Here is a 21,636-nt window from a genome sequence, read left to right as displayed (position 1 = left end):
GCCTGCGGGAAGTTAATTCTTATCTTTTTATTCTTCCGGAACACTAGTGCACCCAACTTCCACCTTCCTGAGCAGAAGAACGTTCCCGTGGTGCTTGTTGGACCAGGAACGGGCATCGCCCCCTACAGGAGCTTTTGGCAACGACGCTATTGTTCCATGCAGGGTGTCTACCAGGAAGGTACGGTGGCGATTCCTTCGCACGCGTCACGAAACGACTCATCAAGATCTACCAGTGCATTTATCGCAAATCCTGCTATCTGCTGGGGATTAGACATTTTCTGGCACATAGGCCTTTTGACTACGTAAAAGTGGACTGAGCGTACGTGCATATTGGATTGCGCTGCCGATACTCAGTAAGATGTCCCTGTGAAATCTGCAAGTGAGAACTCAGCTGCGGCAGCCCGTCGGCAATATGGCGGCGCCCAGAAGGGCAAATTTGAAAAAGTGTATAGGCCTTACCTTTCCAACCTGGGCGTCGCCATTTGCTCGCTGTTCTGCTTTTTGCACCTCGCGCTACCACAGGCTGCTGCTGTTCAACTGGCGCAAACAAGACGGAAGTGGTAGCACCAAGGTGGCGCACAGCACTCCAGCGAGCAACATGTCGACGCCATGTTTAAAAGGTTAAATATGGTGACAGCGGCTGACAAGGGACATGTATAATCGGAGAGCAGTAGAAGCGCTTTGCCCTGCACTGGACATAAGCCTGATGATGATGGTAGTGGTGGTGGTGGTGGTGATGGTGGTGGTGGTGGTGGTGGTGGTGGTGGTGGTGGTGGTGGTGGTGGTGGTGGTGGTGGTGGTGGTGGCGATTATGAATATAATTATAATTTCTTCTCCTTTTGCAGTCATCATCACCACAGTGACTATACCCACTGCAGGACAAAGACCTCTCCCATATCCCTCCAATTAACCGTGACCTGTGTCAGCTGCAGTCACCTTATCCTATGAAGTATTTAACAGTCAGGACAAAGCTGAACTGTCAGCATGCAAGCTACATGATCAGTGGTGGATCTGCCCGTTCCGAAAATAATTAAGGACCTGGCGCTTTTGCGTTATCTTTAGGAAGCGAGAATATTTGCTGCAACTATATTGACATCGTTAAATTCTGCCACTACTAGCCCAACGCGTTACTAACAGTTCCGGTAGTACATAGCCAGAGCGCTAATTATCCAGTATACTAGCCAGTCATCAGGTGACAGAACCACTGATCACTACCAATATGGACCATCACCATAGAAGTCATGCTCCGTGTCCAAAACTCCGCCAGAAATTTTTTTTACTGCTTGAATGACTCTATCTTCACTGCTGGAAAAGGTACCGCCACGGTGGCTCAGTGGTTATGGTGCTCCCCTACTGAACCGAAACCCGCGGGTTCGATCCCGGCTGCGGCGGTCGAATTTCGATGGAGGCGAAATCCTAGAGGCCCGTGTGCTGTGCGATGTCAGTGCACGTTAAAGAACCCCAGGTGGTCGAAATTTCCGGAGCCCTTCACTACGGCGTCTCTCATAGCCTGAGTCGCTTTGAGTCGTTAAAACATAAAGCAAACCAAACTTCTGGAAAAGGAACGTTGCAGTATATCTTGATTTCTTGATTTTCGTTTTCTTTTCACATTCTGGACCCAATATAGGCCAGCCGTTCTACGAAGGCCAGATGGACCTCTACTTCGGGTGCCGGACTAAGGAGTCCCAGCTGTACGCCGAGGAAGTGCAGACAATGAAGGACGCCGGCGCTCTGAGGAACGTCTTCCTCGCCTTCTCCAGGGTTTCAGGACAGAAAAAGGCATGTACCGCTCTACGTCAGCGCCTGTATTCGGACTTGGTGCAGCAGATCAGTAGCGACTTTTGCCATGCTATCGTAACGCTACTACATCAGGCATGCCTGACGTTAAAAGGCAACTGAAGAGGTTTTAGAATTCGATGCGTTTAAAAGCGCCGAACGTGTGACACATGTAGGTAAACCCTGCGAAATCGTTTTGCCCTAGCATTTGAAATGGCGGTGTAGTCGCCTAATAAAGCGGCGTCGGCGTTGAGGCTTCTCTGCAGTGCACAGCGACGTGCAGAGGCCCTAATAATGACGTCACATACGACGGCACTACGTTTCCAGCGAATGAACGGTTGTCTCATGGAAGAAAACCAGCGACATTAAAGGTGAATCTCACAGAGGATTGTTTCGCGACACCGGGCGACGCACAGCAGCATGCAGGAGAATGCAGCGGGCATCTGATGTTTCGGCGATAATGACGTCACGAGTTTCCTCGCGATTCCCCAACGCAGTAAGGAGATGCCTGAACATCGTCACGGTTCTAATCGACGATTACGTCACCATTCTAAATGCTAGTGCAGAAACATGGTTTACCTAGAAGCTCCGTAGATTTCAATTTTTGAATGACCTCGTATTCTCAGAAAACCATTTCAGCTCGTCACCGAGTCAAACACAACGCTCCGTCAGCTACTCCTTTTAGATTCGCTTAAAGAAAGTATGACAGCAACAATTTTGTTTTGCGTGCATTGCTGTGTCCTCGTTACTGACCTAAAGCACCAGGCTGATTCAAGTACCGTGCGCGCATTTAAGCATTGATTCATTTAAGGGCGATGATGGTGGTCTTGCAGTGCTACGTCCAAGACCGGCTGCATGAGAAAGCCGAGGAGCTGTACAAGCTGCTCATGAAGGAGAACGGCCACCTGTACGTGTGCGGTGACGTCATCATGGCTGACGGAGTCAACAAGGCGGTGAGGGCCATCTTGCGGGACCAGGGAAACGTCAGTGAAGAGAAGGCTGAAGCTATCATGGACAAGCTCAGGGTTGGTGCCTGTTTCATCAGCACGCATATGCCTGACGTTTTCCTTCTTGGCATATAAATTGTACCATTCCTTTACCGTACCATACCATACCGTAGCGTACCATACCATACCATACCACCCGCCGCGGTGGCTCAGTGGTTATGGCGCTCGGCTGCTGACCCGAAAGACGCGGATTCGACACCGCCAGCCGTGGTCGAAATTCGATTGAGGCGAAATTCTAGAAGCCCGTGTGCCGTGTGATGTCCGTGCACGTTAAAGAACCCCAAGTGGTCGAATTTCGATGGAGGCGAAATTCTAGAGGCCCGTGCGCCGTGCGATGTTAGTGCTCGTTAAAGAACCCCAGGTGGTCGAATTTCTATGGAGGCGAAATTTTAGAGGCCCGTGTACCGTGCGATGTCAGTGCACGTTAAAGAACCCCAGGTGGTCGAATTTCGATGGAGGCGAAATTCTAGAGGCCCGTGTACCGTGCGGTGTCAGTGCACGTTAAAGAACCCCTGGTGGTCGAATTTCGATGGAGGCGAAATTCTAGAGGCCCGTGCGCCGTGCGATGTTAGTGCTCGTTAAAGAACACCAGGTGGTCGAATTTCTATGGAGGCGAAATTCTAGAGGCCCGTGTACCGTGCGATGTAAGTTCACGTTAAAGAACCCCATGTGGTCGAATTTCGATAGAGGCGAAATTCTAGAGGCACGTGTACCGTGCGATGTAAGTTCACGTTAAAAAACCCCATGTGGTCGAATTTCGATAGAGGCGAAATTCTAGAGGCACGTGTACCGCGCGACGTCAGTGCACGTTAAAGAACTGAAGCAGAATTGACATCTGAGCTAGTTGGTTTTTCATTTTCAAAAGTTTTATAAAGCGCACTTAGGACAACAGACAAGGGAGACCAAACGACACAAGCGCTTACTCGCAACTGCGCGTTTATTCGAGAAACACACAAAAGGAAGAACAATCACAAACAAAACAAAAGCCATCGCACAGGCGTGACAGGAAAAGTGCTCATACAGGTGCGTCAAGATAACAAAACTCTGTTTCATGCAAAACCACCATAGGGTCGGCAACACACGTGTGCTGATTCTTACGGATGTGATAGGCCTCTGAAATCTCTCTGGTTAGCTGATTAGGGTGTCGGAACAAGATTTTAGTTTGGTCAAGCAAAGGCTTGCAGCCGCTGCATTTTGAACAGTGCTTAGCGAGATTAGGTGAAGGCGACTTATTCAATGACAAAAAATGCTCTTGCAAGCGCACATTAAGGCTGCGGCCCGTTTGACCGATATAGGTCCGGCCACAAGAAAAGGGAATGTGATACACCACTCCTTTTGAACATCTGACATAGCGGTTCTTGTGATTCACAGTGCAGCACCGCTTTCGTTTATCACATACACCGCTGCTAGAGCGCGCAGCAACCTTCGCACAAACACTACTAACTTTCTGAGGGGCAGAGAAGAGAACATGAACACCATATCTGTTACCCACGTTTTTTAGTTGATGAGAAAACCGATGAACATAAGGTATGACTGCAATATTTTTCTTTTTCTCCTCAGAACCCTTCAAAAGTGACCTATTAAACTCTTTTACTTTTTTCAGCACCTTGCTAGAAGCTAGAAACAGCACGTCCTCTGGAAATCCAGCCAATTTTAGTCTGCTCACTTGCTCGCAGAAACTTTCCTTCATTTCGTGAGGGCACGACTTGAGCAAAGACGATCCTAGGCAGGAGACAGCAATGCCGCACTTCACAATTTTTGAGTGATTTGATTGATAATTTAAGAGTGGTTTATCAGACCTCGGAGAATACCTCCAGCACACATTTTGGTCTCCCTTGTCTGTTGCCCTAAGTGCGCTTTATATAATTTTTGAACACGTTAAAGAACCCCTGGTGGTCGAATTTTGATGGAGGCGAAATTCTAGAGGCCCGTGCGCCGTGCGATGTTAGTGTACGTTAAATAACACCAGGTGGTCGAAATTTCCAGGGCCCTTCACTATGGCGTTCCTTATAGCCTGAGTCGGTTTGGGACGTTAAACCCTCATAAACAATAAACCGAACTTCACGCCCCTGGATTAATTTCTTAATGTGGCATTTTTTAAGACCTTTAAGACTTTCGTGAGTGGCACTTAGAGGGTAACGAAAAGTATTACCGGTCGCATGTTTTAGCGTTTAGTAGCATAAAAATGGGCGGTCGTTACCACGGTACATTGAGACAGCGCACGTGTGGACATTGCAGGAGGAGAATCGAATCCACGAGGACATCTTCGGCGTCACCCTGCGCACGGAGGAAGCAACGAGAAAAAGCCGGGAGGACGCCAAGCGGAGGAGCACGCACAAGTGACACTCGCTGGCCAGCCTGCCCGACTCCTTTGGCTCGCTCACTTTCTCAAGGCTCAGGGCCCTCCTCACCAACTGCACTCACAATGCGCCGGGACACAACGCGAAATGACGACACCTTCTTTTCATCCCTTTTCGGCGACGGAGGCACGGAGCCAGGTGCGCAGGCTCCTGTCCGAAACCTCTCCCGTCGCTCCATTCACACCCTTTTTCCGCCTTTTCCTTGCGTCACACTAAGCATCCTAACAGTCCCGATGGTGCTGCCTTGCCCTGTAACCAATCAATCTTACCGTGCCATGCCCTTTGGTGCACGAATCACACACGATTACGTTATTAAACTTAGGTTTTAGCCGTAACGTTATTTAGTCATGAGCTTGAACGTAACGACCCGGTATCCACAGTGTCGCCTGATTCGGCTGTGGCGCCATTTCTTCAGTGCTCCGAATAAAACGAACAAACGAGGAAACTTTACGCGAGCAAAAGAGCAACAGGTATATTGTTATGTGTCAGGGCAGTGGCATTTAGCTCATACTTCTAGTTTCACTGATCGTTACTAGTGCAAGCAGTTGTTAAGAAACTGACTACAGGCGGCTGCTGAACTTTCTGCTTTCTCGAGTCGAAACAGGCGTCGTGCCGACGCACAAAACCACGTTCTGCGCCTTCGCATACGCTGGAACGTCAAGGACAACCAAAGGCTCAAATGGGTTCACCAAGCATATATGAAGACCAACCATTTTTGCTCTGACTGCATGGGAAGAAACGTGCAGATCTGACATGTCACACATGTGATACGCGGTCATGTCTTGGTGGTACTTGTGCAGAAAGCGGCGCATAGATCCACAGGGTCATGTTCACACGGTGCAGTGCATAAGCGTGTTGATATCGCTGTCGCGAAGGCAAGCCGCTTTGGCAAAAGCGTGGGCGACAGTGTGCAGTGCCCTGCTGCTCACTAGCAGTTTGTAAGAACACCCGTTTTATGGTACACAGAACCTGTATGATAAGGCCACTTCTCATCGTGTTGTGTGTCGAGGTTTCGCCTACTTGGGTTGTATTTTTGAACCAAGCGTTCGTGTTAAGTCTGGTCAAGATATGGCTTTGCGTTGATTGTTGAAGAGCACTGTCATCATGCATCAGTGCGATTTCATGCACTTGCGTGAGAATGTCCGTAAGCAGGCGTCGCTCGGAAATGGTTACATTGGTTGCCATTGCAAAGACGCTTCGACTCTGTGCCGTCAAGTGTAAGCTGTTTCACCTTCTTCTCCTGTGAGCGCCACTAAGGTGTACTTTCGCAGAGTGTGCATGCATAATCGAATCCCCTCTGTCACCTTTTTTTCCACTGCATGAATATGCCTATAGCTACACTTTCGGACCGACTTTATCAGCTTTCTAAATCACACAGTGTGATAGGCTGATCACTAAGGTGCGCGAATAGAGCTGGTCTATTTAACCACCAGTTGTTCATCACCGCAGGTTCACGAGTTACACACTCGGGGACATAGCTGCAAAGCTAACAATCATTTGATCATTAGTCTTGGAGCGAATCTTCGAAGAAACCCCCAACTTCAAGTCCCAGTTTTATGATTGGCTTATCGCACTCTGTCGACTTTCTTACGAGGGCGGAGTCTATCATATTAGTGTCCGTACGTAATATTCTGATGGCTCTTTATGAGCAATGTTTATTTTGCCAATGTGTTAAGGCCCACGCGTTCCGAAGAAAAAAAAGGAAGAAAAATGCTTCTGAGGTGACTGCATTGCTCTCACTGTGGCCAGTAAACCAACTACGCCACCCTAAATGACATTCGCAGCTTCCCTGTCTTCTAGGTGCCGTCGAGTATCTCGCTCAGCCGCTCAGATAGTACTCCGTCGCACAGTTGGCGGGAGCCTAACAGCTTGGCAGGCTCAAAGCTCACAGCAGAAATGAACACGATGTCTTGACGCACTACCACCATATGCCAAGCTATATTTCCCCGACGCCCTCCCAAAACCTCGCAGTTCGCGCTGCCTGGTCAGCGTTACTAACAGCGACAATAGAAGATCACGAAAACGGTCGAAAATCTTCACGGAGCGAAGTAATGTAACGTTATTGCATGACTATCACGAATTAGTGGGCGTAGTCAGGTTGATGGTGATGATAAAATCAAACACGCGAAATTCGGCATCCCTTCGAGTCCGGAAGAGTTCCACGGAACAAAACAGCCGTGCCTAATGCTAGGGTTAAAGTGTGTTCAGTGTTGTACATGCGGCAGCCGCAGTAAATGTATTATTGCAGATATGCTTTAGGAGCTTCAGGTCTGCGGTAAGTGCTACACTTCAGGTCTAAGCAGCAAGTCTTTGGGTGTATAGGAACTTTGAGCGAAGGGTGTACTTTGCCCTACTCCTGCTAGACCTTTACAACCGAGCGCACATTTCCGCTCTTCCTAAGGGCATGTGCTCGAAAACATTCCACTTGCTCGTGGCCTTGGCCCCAATCTCCGACATGGCGAAAGAACCACTATCTCCACGCTACTTATCTATGGAGAGCATTTTATGTGTCGTGGGAAACCCGATGCTTCGATACATCTAGGCAAAAGAAAAACATACAAATCTGCCCAATCTGCCCAACAGATACCTACTATCTCTTTCGAGCCTACGTCATGCGTTCGTCGCTGCCTTTCCGCTTGGCTCTGAAACATAGACACGTCACCTCACGATGTAAAATTTACTCTTTCTCAAGAGTGTCGCAGCAACCTCCGCGGAAGTCTTGCTCATTTCCTACAGAGGCAGATACAGGGCCGCTTAGGCAGTTTTGCCAAGGCGATGCTACTCATGAGCATAAAATGCGCTCACACCGAGTTCTTAGTGTTTGCGAGCTTAAGAGACTTTGCTATTTTTCTTCTTTTTTGTTTTTCTGTAAACGGCGAAACCACTTAGGAAGCCAGAAGAGGGCAAATGCGGGCTGGTTGGTACATTTTTGAAGAACTAGATAAAACAGCGCTACGGAAGATGAGACAAGAGGAGAACAAACACCGGCGCTTAGGAAACACTTAGGAAGCATTGTTCTGAGTTTCATGACCACGGCGTAATCAGTAAAGGCCACAGCCAATTATCGGGTGACAAATTTAGTACATTTTGCTGCGTCCCCAGTGTGTATTCGCGGGTATGGTGTCGCCAGCAGCTCAACTTAGAGCAGGATATGCCTGTTATTTCTCAAGATATTGCGAGCATCCTGCGACACCCTCTCGAGCATAAGCCGTACTCCGTACAACAGAGACGGAACGCGTAAAGCTGGCAACGCATATAGTATATGTATGCCCATAGCTTATACGTTGTCTGGGAAAGCGCGCTGTTTGCGCAGACAGTGCAAACAGTAACGCTGCAGACACTGTGGTGTAGCTTATACTGACGTCACCCATTACGTCGTCATAGCGTCGCCAGCGTCGGGACGATAAGCGCAAGCTCGTCAGATAGAGAGAAAAAAATAAGCGCTTTCGAGCGAATATCTCCGCGCGTGCTTCTAAGAGGCTCTCGAGCTCTTGCCAAACAGGCCAGTGTGCAAGGATTGCCTGGACAGAATCTAGGCCACCTCTTCTTTCTTCATCGTTGTTAGTCGTTTGTTCACTACCTGTACGCACACTGCGCTGTCAGATGCAAAGAGGCTTACAACGGATGCAACCCCCTATAGCGTGGCGTTCTGCGATGACTGTCACCCCGGGTCGCAGGCGGCGTTGTCACGCGCCGGCCTTCGAGGCCTAATTGCAACGTCCCCGAGACAATTCGGGCGCGTCGCACGCTCCTTATCACGCGATTAAAGTCGAGCGCACAGCTGCTGCGAACGGCGTATATGTATACATGCAGAGCAGCTGCGTCCTACTCTACGGTAGTACGTGCTCCCGGTACTTTTTACTATATACGTGTATCAACGCTCGCCTACATGTACGCCTATCTCTAAGTCCCGCTACACACTTTTTCCATTCCACAGTCTCGCTCTCAGACTATAAGCTCCTGCTGAGTCCAAGTATACGTGCTTAACTGCTGCTACGCCACTGTGCTTTACTCAGTCCAACTTCCTTTCCGTGAGCGCCGCTTGTAAAAAGGGTTGCCCAACTCAAATTCTCCTTTCCCCCTTTTCCTCTCCGTATCCGCTTGCAGTGATCTCCTTCTTTATCGGCCTAAACGAGACGCGTGTATTTTGCAGCAATGTTTGTGAAGAGCTTTGTGTCTGTGTGTGTGTGCATGTGTCTGTGAGACGGTCGCCCGGAAGTGAGAGGGTGTTTGAGAGAGAGAAATCCTCGTGCTCCGTACAGAGGTGCAGCATTTTACAGAGCATTTATGTGTACAAAAGAGTTTTGCTTGATGTCACCCCTTTCCTTTCCTGAGGAGAGTGCTTAATGTTGTTCGAGATAACGCGCCCGCATCTCGGTGTTGACTATGAGGAAGTTCAGACAAAAGGGGCCGCGGGAGTCATCACTCCTTTTGTGAGGAGCGTCTGTAACGTCACTATCCTCGCTACTTTAGCGGGGGGGGGGGGGGGGGGGGTTGAAGTTTTACGTATTTCGCCATCTTGCCCCAGATTAGAACAGCTTCTGTAACGGCCAGTGAACACTGAGGAGCTCAGATAGTGGTCCTCACCAGGCGCCGCTGCAACGCAAGGTCGTGCTGAGTACCACGACAGACTACCGCGAATAGAGAACATAAGCACTCAGTGCGCCTGCAGCTTGTATTTTGGCAACTACGCTCTCCAACAATTTCCTTTTCACTCACTGATTCTTGATAATGTAATAAGTGTCCAATAACAAATACAGTTCCCTCTGTCATATATTACGCTTAGATCACAGGAAGATGGCAGCACCACGCGTAGGAGTGACTACACCTGTGCTGTTTGGGAGGTGCAATACGGGTGAGAGTATTTTTGACTGTTCAGCGTACGAACGTAATTTTGCGAAAAAAGTTGGGAAAAGAAATAAATGGGTAAAAAAAGGAAGGCACGACATTCGAGGACCCATCGCGCAGATCAGCGTCCTCTTTTTTCACATTCTCCAGTGTAGACCAGTGCGTAATTGTAATAGTCTTCTACCATGACCACTTGCCTTCGCTTTTCTATCCCGCCGCCCGCAAGCCTCATGTTTCGACAATTTTTTTTTCTGCGCTTGTAGGCGTCTGTCGCTGCTGTCATGTAGTGTAATCTCTGCCGCTTGTAGCGCCGCCGTTCGCTTATCAACGCATTTGTACATAGCGAAAACTTGTGACGCCGAGCTGACGGGTTTCGTCAGCAGCGCAGGTATGCAGTTCGTGTCGCGTGGTCTCTCTTCTGCTACGACCACGACCGTGGTGTGTGACCTCCCTGTCCTCCGGCACAAATGTTTTACCTTGTGGGCCCCCTCGGGGCTTGACCGGCTCAAACACCTGTTTTTCCACACCTGCCGACGCATAACCGCTGCCAAACGGTCTCATTTGTTCAAATTTCCTCCTTTGTGTCATTTAAACTTGATTGTCGCCTCGGTTAATAGCCAAAGGTAGCTTATTTCGGATCCTTTATTTGTGCTGTGGTTTCTCTACAGTGCTCTGACTACGTGTTTCGTTTTAATTACCACTGTAGGTTCCCGTGGAAATAGGAAATGCATGCTCGTTGGGACACATAGAGAGATGCTCTAAGTAAGCTTTGGAAGCTGCCAGATTTTTCATTAAGCGCGCTGCACAGTCTCAAACAGCAAGAAACCACGAGTTAGTGCAATGATATGCTCCTTGACAAGTTCCTTTATTTTCAGTCTATCTCACTGGCTAGTTCCATTTTGCAAAGTTGTCAAAGCTCTAAGTTGTTGTTTTTTTCCTTTGCCACTGTGTGGTGCGTTGGACAAGTCGGTACGTGATATAAACGGTGGGACAGAGTACTAACAAGCTGGAGAACAACCGGGCTGCAGAACAAGACGGTATCAGCGACAGCCTAATTCACTTCTTTGTCTGCCCTCGATTTGTTTCGTTTAATTTGCTTGTCTAACATAACATGGGGTAAATCGCGTTTTTAGAATGCGTAATAGAAACCGTGATCGTGCTTAAGCCGTTCATCTGGACATGACGTCATTTATTTCAGCATGTCTTTCAACCTGATAGCTTTTTTTTTGTTACAAGCTTAAATCATAGGCGGTTCGATTGCACTAAGCTTCACTAAAACTCGTACTTTGTTTGTTTTAGGTTAATTTTATTAGGACCTGTGCTGCAGCAGTTGTTTTGGGCCTCTACTTGCTTGGAAATACTGTTATCGTTCTCAGTGTAGAACATTGTGATGAGCGTAATCACAGCAGATCGTTTTGTTGTTGCAGCGCTCAAGTTTGAGCACAAAACTTTTTGACGGTGTTTGAAGTATTGTGATCATTTCGTTAGCAGTAGTTTTCTTACGTTCCGTATTCTTTCGTATCTATAATAGTGTAGCCAGTAGCAGAAGCAAGGGTATATAGATTATCAGGTAATTATAATAAATTTAAGTGCCTTGCTCTACTTAACCTGTTAGCATCATTAGCAAGCTATTAGATCCATATCAAAAACATTTACAGTGGCAGCTTGTTGCGAAGTCTCGTTACATAGTCTAACGCTGTTGCTAGCTCTAGGCGTAAAAATGTCGTTTGTGAAAAAACTGTTATTCGCTAGGGTGTCTCTAACTACTCCGCTGCCTCGTTCGTTTTCATGGTACCACTTAGCGCATGTGAGCACTAAATTGCCGTTAGGTCCGACTATATGCCGAAGCGTCACATGCTGAGCAGCATATAAACCAGCATATGTTGAACGTATACAGTATATGTTCAGCATACGAAGCATCCGCTTCATATGCTGAAGCTTTGTGTTTACCTTCAAACAAGAGCCTTCGAAATCGGCCACCTCGACTGTCCAGGCGCAGTTGAGCAGCTGTGCATCCGGGCAGCTGTCTGCATGAATCCTGTGCCCGGCACGGAAATAGAAATTAAATAAAGAGTTAATCATTTTAGATTTTCCTTTCCTGAGTCAAAATTGACTTCTCCTAAATCATGCCGAAGTTGAACGGAGGTAGATATATAGCATCTGCACAGTGTTAAGTTTCGGCGACATAAGAACACGCGTAGGTATCTTTAGTCGTGCTTGTTTGTATGTCGCTCGACATGCTGCGCGCTATGACGAAAAGAGTTTTCATGCGTTGTTAAATCGGTACAGTTTCTTGTTGTTAGTGTGTGGTGCTAAACTATATTTTACGTATAAACTGCTGCACTGAGACTTGGCGGTGGCGTGCTTTCTGAAAAGAAAGCTGTATAGGATATCCCCATGTTCATTTTTTTCTTACATTACGACTTCTGTATGAGTGTACGGGTAGCCTAAGGACGGTTTAAACGCATTTGGAACGACTTAAGTGCGCGATGATGACAGAGTGGAATGCTTTTGCTTGTTAGTCTGTTTTTTCCTCCTTTCTGCTTTCAATGGGCGGAATTTTTCCGCTACAAAAAACAACTGGATCCTCTCAGGATGTCTAACATGCTGAGTGCCCGTGAAGTTGCCGGTGTATTTGAATTAGTGCGAGTAACTCGAGCGTGGGGAAATTCGAAGCCTTGGTAGTCCTGAAACCCACTTGTTTCGAACAGACTTTCATGGTGCTTCCTTTTTTTTTTGCTCACTCTAAGTGCGTTTGCCTAAGTATAGCTCTCTAACGCAGACGTCTATCGCCTCAAACATCTGTACGTTGAGCCACAGACGTGCTCTTTACGTTTTTATCGCGTTATATCTGCACCGCAAAGAAAAAAATTAAAGAATGTAAGGCGGAAATCAATGACTTGGCATCGGCTGAAGCCGTAACTGAACCTGCAAGTTAAGCAGACGATCCTTTATGGATCCGAAATTGTTGCTTGTTCGGTTTCTTTTGACGTTTGCTGCATGACGTCATTTACATCACCTGCATCCGTTGTCACTGTGTTAATTAGCCTCTCACCTTTGCGGAAGCTAGCGCTGCTGTCATCCATTCGAGCTCGACTACAGAAGAGTGCTCGCACATTATTACGTTCAGTGATTGGCTGGTCTATATCATGAGCCGGTTGTAGCTCCTACAACGGTGCATACTTTAAGCGAATCGGAATGCGCAGCTTTCGTTTCATCAAAGCTTATTACGGGCGTTCTCGTCACATTGCATAGATTTAACGCTTTAAGAGTGCCACAAGCTTCTCACTACACGGCTTAAAAGCCAATAATATGGTGTGATGACTTTATGACGGCGTTATACGTCCTTTTGTCCTTTGTGCCAAAATGTTCTGCGCACGCGCGTTGTTTCATTTCTTCGAAGTGATTGTGCTACACAAAATATTCGTCAAGCGTCCTTCAGTCACTTTGCAATGTCGCTGCATTGTTGAGTTGCTAGTGCATCGTTTTCACCAACTCTCCTGACATATACTGAAGGGAGCACAGAATGCAGCCGTTTCCCATTAACTGACCTCGACTGTCGTATTTGACTGTTAGAGCCTGTTCAAAAAAAAATTTATTGCACTTGCACGCTATAAACCACTGCTTGGAAATATACTGACTTTCAATAAACTTCGTCTTTTATGTGTGACTAACGCGGTTTTTTTTTTAATGAATAGTCACCGCTTTCGGGATGCCGCTGAATGACCTTCCGCTTTTCTTATTTTTATTTCCTGTTGGTCTTTCTTAGTTTTCGTTCTTTATGAACAATTAGTTTTTGCTAAGCAAGTGCGTCGGCTTCCACCTCAGCGAGCGCCGGTCGTCGCTAAGATGTTTGTTGAGACGTTGGCCTTTGAACCTTGACCCCTGACTGTACAGAGAGCCGTGTGACAATGTTCGGACCTTCGAAGATTTTATCTCGCCGATATCTGTGGACAAACTGTATCGATCAACCACCAAGCTTGTATATCACCTTGAGCTTTGGTTGCTTCTCTTACTGTTATGAGATAACCAACTGTACGAAATGTAGCTACGGCTTCCTATACATATTACTATGAAAAAAAAATTATACATACATCTATAAATACTATACATAATATACATAAATCTACACATGAATAAAATATCTTTCCTTCTGTACTGGTTGTTCTGGCTGCTTATTTGTGTCCTGTACTTTGTGAACACTGAGTTTGTTATTGAATAGTCTTTTCTCGACTTTGGTGCCGGGAATGTTCCTTCCTGCCATCTCCTTAATTGTTGCTGTGCCAAGTTGGGTAGGTATATAATACGTTTGCGTGCTTGACTAACTCTGTTAGCTGAGGCACGTTATAATGGAAGTGTTCTGAGCGATTGAAGTGCGACGGTTGTCACACCACAACCTATCTGTCAGAGTTAAAGCCAACGTTTTTATTACGCCCAAGTTCCGAAACACATAAAATCCCGGAACACTGATAGCTTTGAACATGCCTAGAATTAAGACTGCGGTGCACAATTTTCACAAAACTTCCTAAAGCAGGATATCCGCCTTTGAATACCTCAACGGTCCATAAGGAACCGCTCAGACCTCTATAACAGGCCATGAGTGAGCGAGTGAATAAACTTTATTGCTCTAATAAACGAGTCTTGCTGCTTGCCCGAAGATTGCCGATGTCTTCCAGGCTGAGCGTGGTTGGCGCCCCTAGTTCAAGGCACCACTGTCCCTGGCCATCCGGCATGCGTGGCTCACTAGGTCTCTTTGGACCTTGAGCTGGCTGCTGGTTAGCCGACATGAAAGAAATGTCGTCCCCTGAAACGTTCAAATTCAACTTGCCCCTCTCTTTTGCCGCAAACGTCGGCTTTGTCCGAGCTGCATTGAGAACTCTTCGTGCATTGCAGCAACTTGCATATCATCAAAGGAGTGAATAAGACACCCGCCACGCAGCGAGCGCGCCATGAATACCCGTCCTCACAAAAGCTATTGCCATGAATCCCCACATAAACGACAGCTCCGCCACAGCCCCACAGTTGCAATCCTTCCGTCCCTGGGTTTTCATTTTTAGTGCCTTCAAACCTAGACCGTACTAGTAGCTAGTTCTTCACTGAGTCTCTGACGAGGATGTAATTGACACAAGTGGGCAGAACACCATATTAGCCATTGTAATACATTCAACCCAGAAGGCTCCGCCGCAGTGGCTCAGCAGTTAGAGCGCTCGGTTATCGAGCCGGAGGACCCGTGTTAAATCCTGGCCACGTTTTCATGAAGACGAAACCTAAAAGACGCCCGTATGCTGTGCGATATGTCAGTGCACATTATAAAGGACCCCAGGTGATCAAAATGAATCCGGAGCTCTCCACTACGTCATCCCTCATAGACCATGTTTCGCTTCGTGGCGTTAAACCCCACAATTTACAACCCAGAAACGAAGCCGCAAAGCTTCCGTGACGCCTGCCATGACGTTACGGTCATGGCAGGCTATACGTGCTATACGTGCCACACTACCGGGTGTAAGGCGCTGTACAGTAGCCTCATGACAATAGGTCGAGGACATTTGGAGACCCTCTGTCAGGAACTTTTTCTTCTTCTTTCTTCAGTTGTGTCCAACTTTAGTACGCATGGCATCATTTTGTAGTAGAAACAATCCATGAACGAACAGCATTATTTCATTATGGCCTGTTCATAAGCTGAGAATTAAAAGCCCACCATGACTATGTATACGGACATCTTGTAGAAATTAGCTGATAAAAGGCTCTGCCTTTACTTAGTTTATCACTACATAGAATTTCATAATTTTGAGGCGCTCTATGGGCGGTCAGCTAATGGTTACACTCAGCAACATTCTTACTCCACCATGACAGCTATGTTTCAAGCAGGGCAGTTTATCTGAATACCGCAAGGTGGTGATGTAATCTAATAATCCTCAATTGCTCTGGGTTGATAAGAGTGCCAAATTTTGATTCATGAGCCTTGAGGGTATCTTCCCAACAGATGAGATTAATGCAACGTGAGTGGTAGGTAATATATAGTAAATTAAAATGAACTTCAACTCCATATCGAGTGTAGCGGTAGCTCGTTCACGGACAATTAAAAAAAATGTCAGTCGATTTGGGTAATTAGGCCAACGCGTATATGTGCGCTATCATGACGTAAATTGTCAGGGGTGGCGGCTTAGGGGCGATGCCGCCTAATTAGCGCCCCAGATTCTCACCTGGTTACAACCGGCTACACCTTGGCAACTAAGCCACCCGATGGGCATGTGAGCAGTGGCACAGCGGCACAAGGCAGGTGCTATGGCAGGTGTTGCCATCAGAGGGACTTAGGTTGCTTGAGTTGGGTTGCGACCCAGGTTGCTCTTACCGGGCAGCCTCTCACAATTAAATGGGCTCCTGCCTGACACGGTGGGCAGGTTGCTCCCCCCCCCCCACCCCCGGTGGGCAGGTGAGCAGTCTGCCACAAAACCGGCTTTAGACAAACAGACAAGCAAACGCACAACGCCCAAATGCGGAGAATGGCCACTATAAGTGCTCGCGAACTAAAATTAAGCAATGATCTAATAATAATAATAATAATAATAATTGGTTTTTTGGGGAAAGTAAATGGCACAGTCTGTCTCATATCGTTGGACACCTAACCGTGCCGTAATGGAAGGGATAAAGGAGGGAGTGAAAGAAGAAAGAAGAGGTGCCGTAGTGGAGGGCTCCGGAATAATTTCGACCACCTGGGGATCTTCAACGTGCACTGATATCGCACAGCACATGAGCGCCTTAGCGTTTTTCCTCCATAAAAACGCAGCCGCCGCGGTCGGGTTCGAATCCGGGAACTCCGTATCAGTAGTCGAGCGCCCTAACCACTGAGCCACCGCGGCGGGTAATGATCTAAAACATGGTGTTTTTACGGGTAAAACTTGCACAAGAGCCTTTCAGGCATGCCATAGTGGAGGGCTCAGAAAATTTCATCCACAAACTTGGGTGACTGCTTATTGAAGCGAGAGCTGTTTATGGGACACCATCCGCCGCCGGGTTACTAGTCGGTCCGTTCCGCGATCACGTAACCACACCGTGCACGCACCTTGAGCATTGGGGTTCGTGCACTCTTTCTCGTCATCCGGTGTGACGCATGGTCGTGACTGGTAGGAACACTGTGGAGAGATCTGCCATACTTTTCACATGGTGTGGGCATGTACTCAGAATCCTTACCTTACCCCTACCCCTACCCGAGAGGCATAGAAGACTGCCCTCCTCAACTGTTCCACACTGGAGTCCCAAAGGCCTCTGGTAAAGCGGGCGCGAGGCGGGCCTCGTCGTGTGGTGTCGTCCCGGACTAAGGATACCGACCATGTAGCGGGGTCTTCTGACTCCCAAACACTTGAGTACTAAGAATTTTTTTCACCCCCACCACCAAACGCTTCGAAGCCGCTCTCGGAGGCCGCATGTAGTTAGGAGGTGAGAGCTCGCAAAAGAAACGGCTGGTTAAACATGAGGAGCATACGCCAGGGACGCTGTGCACAAGCGCGTTGCCAGAAAAAAAAATTACTGCTTATCAGGAAATGAAAGGCGCGGTAACTGTCTCACTTGGTGGACACCTCAATCCCGCTGTGAGGGAAGGGATAAAGGTTAGGGTGAAAGAGCAGAGAGAGAGCGTGTTGTAGTGGAGTAAAAAATTGTAAATTGGTGTTTGAGGAAAGGAAATAGCGAAGTAACTGTCTGACATCTCAGTGGACACACGAACAGAGCCCTAAGGGAGCGTATAAAGAAGGGAGTGAAAGAAGAAATGTAGCAAAAGGTGCCGCAGTGGAGGGCTCCGGAATAATATCGACCATCTGGGGTTCTTTGACGTGCACTATGAAAATGAAAATTGATTTTGAGGAAAGGAAATGAGGCATCAACTTCCTCACATATCTCGGTGTACACCCGAACCGCGCCGTAAGGGAAGGGTTAAAGGAGGGAGTTAAAGAAGGGAGAAAGAGGTGCTGTAGTGGAGGTCTCCGGAATAATTTCGTCAACTTGGGGAACTTTAACGTGCACCGGCGTCGCACAGCACATGGGCGCCTTTTGCGTTTCACCTGCATCGAACCCGACCGTGGCCTTAGTGGAGGGCTCCGGAATAATTCGACCACCTGCGGTCCTTAACGAGCACTGACATCGCATGTCCGGACCCCGTAGAGTATCTGTTACGGGTTCAATTGGACTTATTTTTGGAAATGTGGCGGAGAGTTTGAAGTTTGCTTCACTTCCGCCACCGGTTGGCCCGGTGTTGCACTACCTCCGGGATCGGCCTTGTCTTTAGCGCTTCTTTACTATCCTGTCTTTCTATCCCATCTTTCAACTCTCCTACTATCTGCACGTGGTAGCGATTGTGGCTCGGCTTGAGCCAGTGAGCAGGTCTGTGCACTTTCATTTTCTTCCTGGCAACAACAGACAGACAGACAGAGATCGTACAGCACCGGCCTGAGTTATTGCGCCTTTCCTTCCCCGACGACGACTAGGCGGAATTGGGGGAGTAGTTGTAGCAGTGAAAACTTGTTATCCAGCAGAGAAAGGCAACTCCCCGGCTGGGGTGCCGCTTTAGATGATGGTCAAGAGGTCTTCGGTCCCGACGGCCTCTTCAGCCAGTTGGACGAGCAGGAGCTGAAGCTCAGGGTTCGAGCTGCGCAGCAAACTATATATCACTCAGCTAACACTGTAAATTCGCGACCTACGTACGCAACAAGCGTGTGCGGGTGGCTTCGCCTGGCCCTTCGGGGCTGGAATCTATGGTCTCTTGTCAATCGCAGCGAGGACTCCTTGCTGCTGGGTACCTGTTGGTAAAGCCGGCGCCGTCCCTTAGGTGGACGCGGTTCGACGCGGATCTCTTCAATCTTTCCTCTCACATCTCTCTTCAACTCCCTCTGTCTGCGCGTGGCAGCGATTGTGGCTCAGCTCGACTGACTGACTGATTGGCTGAAAACTTTGATGGACGAAGTATTTACAGGGAGGGTGTGCAGTGGTCCTTAAGGGCCCGGTCCTTACAAAGGACCCCACTCACAGGAGACCATTGGCTGTAGCTGCGACTCCGGCGCACCCGACCAGGGCCTTCTGGCTCGCCAGGTCAGAGCAGCCAAGCAGGGCCGCCTTCCAGTCCTCCCGGGTAGGGTGGGGGATAGGGGGAAGGTGTGGGGTTGATTGGCATGCCCACCCCATGTGGAAAATGTCCGAAGACCTCCATGTATATCACTGCTCTCTTCATTGTGACTTTTGTATATAATTATCATGACTGGCAACTAGCATGTAAATAGTGACCCATTTTTTATTGTACGTGTGTGATGTGTACTCTGTCCTGAGTGTCGTTACCGCTCGTTCCATTGTCAATGTCAGTATCAAATGAACTTTTTCTAACCGAGACCTCCTCACAGTGTGGGCATTTTCCGGTGCACACGGAGTCGAAATGTTTTAGAACTGTCGGGCACAGCAGTGTTTTGGTATAGAGGCAGAGGAGCAAACGCTTCTCCGCCTTCGTGAGGCCATTACAGGGGTTAGGAAAGATTGCATGGCCCAATTGGTAATGTTGGACGATTTTCTTAAACGTAAAAGCCGGATTGGGGTCGGAGTCCGCGTCGGGGGGAGGCGAGGGTGATGCCCGGAGAGTGAGCGCGCGGACGCTTCGTTCGTTGCCCTCGAGACCCCTGTGCGCGGGAGTCCATATTATCGTGCGGGACGCGGTGGCCCTGAGATAATTGCTATCTTGAAGCATGCGGTACGCAAGATAGGGAATAAAGCCCTTTCGATGTTCCTACAGACCCCTCGCGAGTCGGTAATGACCCGCGAGTCCTGATCGGCCGCGGCGAGCGCGATGGCCACCTCTTCCTGCATGTTATGTCTTCTGCTTTCAACGTAAAGCCATATGACTATGGTAAGGCCGTTCACCGCGGTGTTTTGGTGGACGGCTGCAGCCGTGTACCAACCTCCATGGTGTGGGCCGGAGGCGTCCACGTAGAATACTCCGTGTTTTGTTCCCATAATGGCGTGCCAAGGCTTCCGCCTTATCCCTTCCCTTACGGCGCGGTTCAGGTGTCCAACGATATATGATACAGATACTGTGCCATTTCCTTTACCCAAAAACAAATTATTATTATTATTATTATTATTATTATTATTATTATTATTATTATTATTATTATTATTATTATTATTATTATTATTATTATTATTATTCCGCCCGCGCGAGGCGCCGGCCACTATGGTCGTCGCCTGTCATGTTCGCCGGAAGAGGGCGCACGTGCAGGGCGTATCTCCAGATTTCGGTGATGTGCACGCGCTCTTCCATCAGTGTTGGATGGTGATGTGTATTCGGGCAAGAAGGCGGCGACCCGACGGCGTCTTTGAGAGTCTTGTGTAGTGTTTCGTCAAGTTTGCTTCTGGAAGCTGCGTTTTTATGGAGGCAAAACGCTAAGGCGCCCGTGTGCTGTGCGATGTCAGTGCACGTTAAAGATCCCCAGGTGGTCGAAATTATTCCGGAGCCCTCCACTACGGTACCTCTTCCTTTCTTCTTTCCCTCCCTCCTTTATCCCTACCCTTACGGCGCGGTTCAGGTGTCCAACGATACATGAGACAGATACTGCGCCATTTCCTTTCCCCAAAAATCAATTATTATTATTATTATTATTATTATTATTATTATTATTATTATTATTATTATTATTATTATTATTATTATTATTATTATTACTCCGCGAAGGTGTTGACCATTCCCAGGGCCAGAAGGCGCTGGTTGGACGTGGTGACCGGGAGGTCGAGAGCACGCTTGTAAATTTTAGGGCATTATTCTCGTTCTTCCCCTATCCTCTCTTCCTGTCCCCTCACCTCTTTCATTTCATTTCTCCATTCTGCCTGCTATCCTTTATTTCCGGTGCTTCAGTTCAGGTGCTTCAGTATCGATGGCAGATGCCGGGGCTAGCAAAAATCTTTTCCTTCCTTATTATTTTTATTTTAATAAAACCACTTACAACTACTACAACCTGCGAACCAGTTGACAGGTCCGTGCACTTTCATTTTCACCCTGCCTTCAGTCGGAACAATAAGTGTAAACGTTGTTATTTTTAGCACGAAAGCGTCAGAGAACTCGTGAGGCGGAAATGCTGGCGTGGTCGTCATCGCCACACGCTGCCGCGGCTCAGTCGCGTCGTCAGAGCGCGAACTATCCCAGGAGCAGCAACAGCGAAGGCCTTGCGCACCTTTTGACCCCAGCAGTACATGCTGCTCAGTCAACGTGCGGAGCCCGCACCACCCCCCCCCCCCCCACTCACACACACACACACACTTGCCCGCGCGCGGCTGCCGATAACGGCTGCTGATTAGCAGTGATTGCTCGATAGTTCGCTATCGCGTTCTAGTCTTACGGGCGAAGCTTAAGCGTTAAGTTTTTGTCATATATTTACTTCGGTAAACAGCTTCTTCCCCCCCCCCCCCCCCCCATTTGGTCAATCAACATTTTCTCAGTGGTTAGGGCGCTTGGCTACTGAGCCGCAGTTCACGGGTCCGAACCAAGCCACGGCGGCTGCGTTTCAATGGAGGCGAAACGCAAAAGCCTCCCGTGTGCTGTGTGATGTCTGTGCACGTTAAAGAACCCCAGGTGGTCGAAATAATTCCGGAGCCCTCCACTACGGAACTTCGTT

At 48.2% G+C, this 21,636-nt stretch overlaps 1 protein-coding gene and 1 pseudogene across 7 annotated transcripts in view; both read left to right on the top strand.

Annotated features, from left to right (window-relative positions):
* Positions 1–6,833, top strand: part of Nos (Nitric oxide synthase) — a 321,111-nt gene extending 314,278 nt beyond the window's left edge. For 4 of the 7 annotated variants that reach the window (XM_077654481.1, XM_077654483.1, XM_077654486.1 and 1 more), the window contains exons 24-27: positions 48–178; positions 1,628–1,779; positions 2,610–2,801; positions 5,022–5,259. In XM_077654481.1, the coding sequence (XP_077510607.1) occupies positions 48–178; positions 1,628–1,779; positions 2,610–2,801; positions 5,022–5,126 (580 nt within the window). In that variant the 3' untranslated portion in view covers positions 5,127–5,259. Of the gene's footprint in view, positions 1–47; positions 179–1,627; positions 1,780–2,609; positions 2,802–5,021 lie in introns of all 7 variants that reach the window. The other 3 variants (XM_077654482.1, XM_077654484.1, XM_077654487.1) reach the window with 2 other exon arrangements.
* Positions 6,834–18,126: 11,293 nt separating this feature from the next.
* Positions 18,127–18,270, top strand: LOC144122324 (U2 spliceosomal RNA; annotated as a pseudogene).
* Positions 18,271–21,636: the final 3,366 nt, after the last annotated feature.

This window comes from Amblyomma americanum, chromosome 2 (assembly GCF_052857255.1).
Source record: "Amblyomma americanum isolate KBUSLIRL-KWMA chromosome 2, ASM5285725v1, whole genome shotgun sequence".
Taxonomy (NCBI): Eukaryota; Metazoa; Arthropoda; class Arachnida; order Ixodida; family Ixodidae; genus Amblyomma; species Amblyomma americanum.
This window is presented reverse-complemented; position numbering and strand designations above follow the sequence as displayed.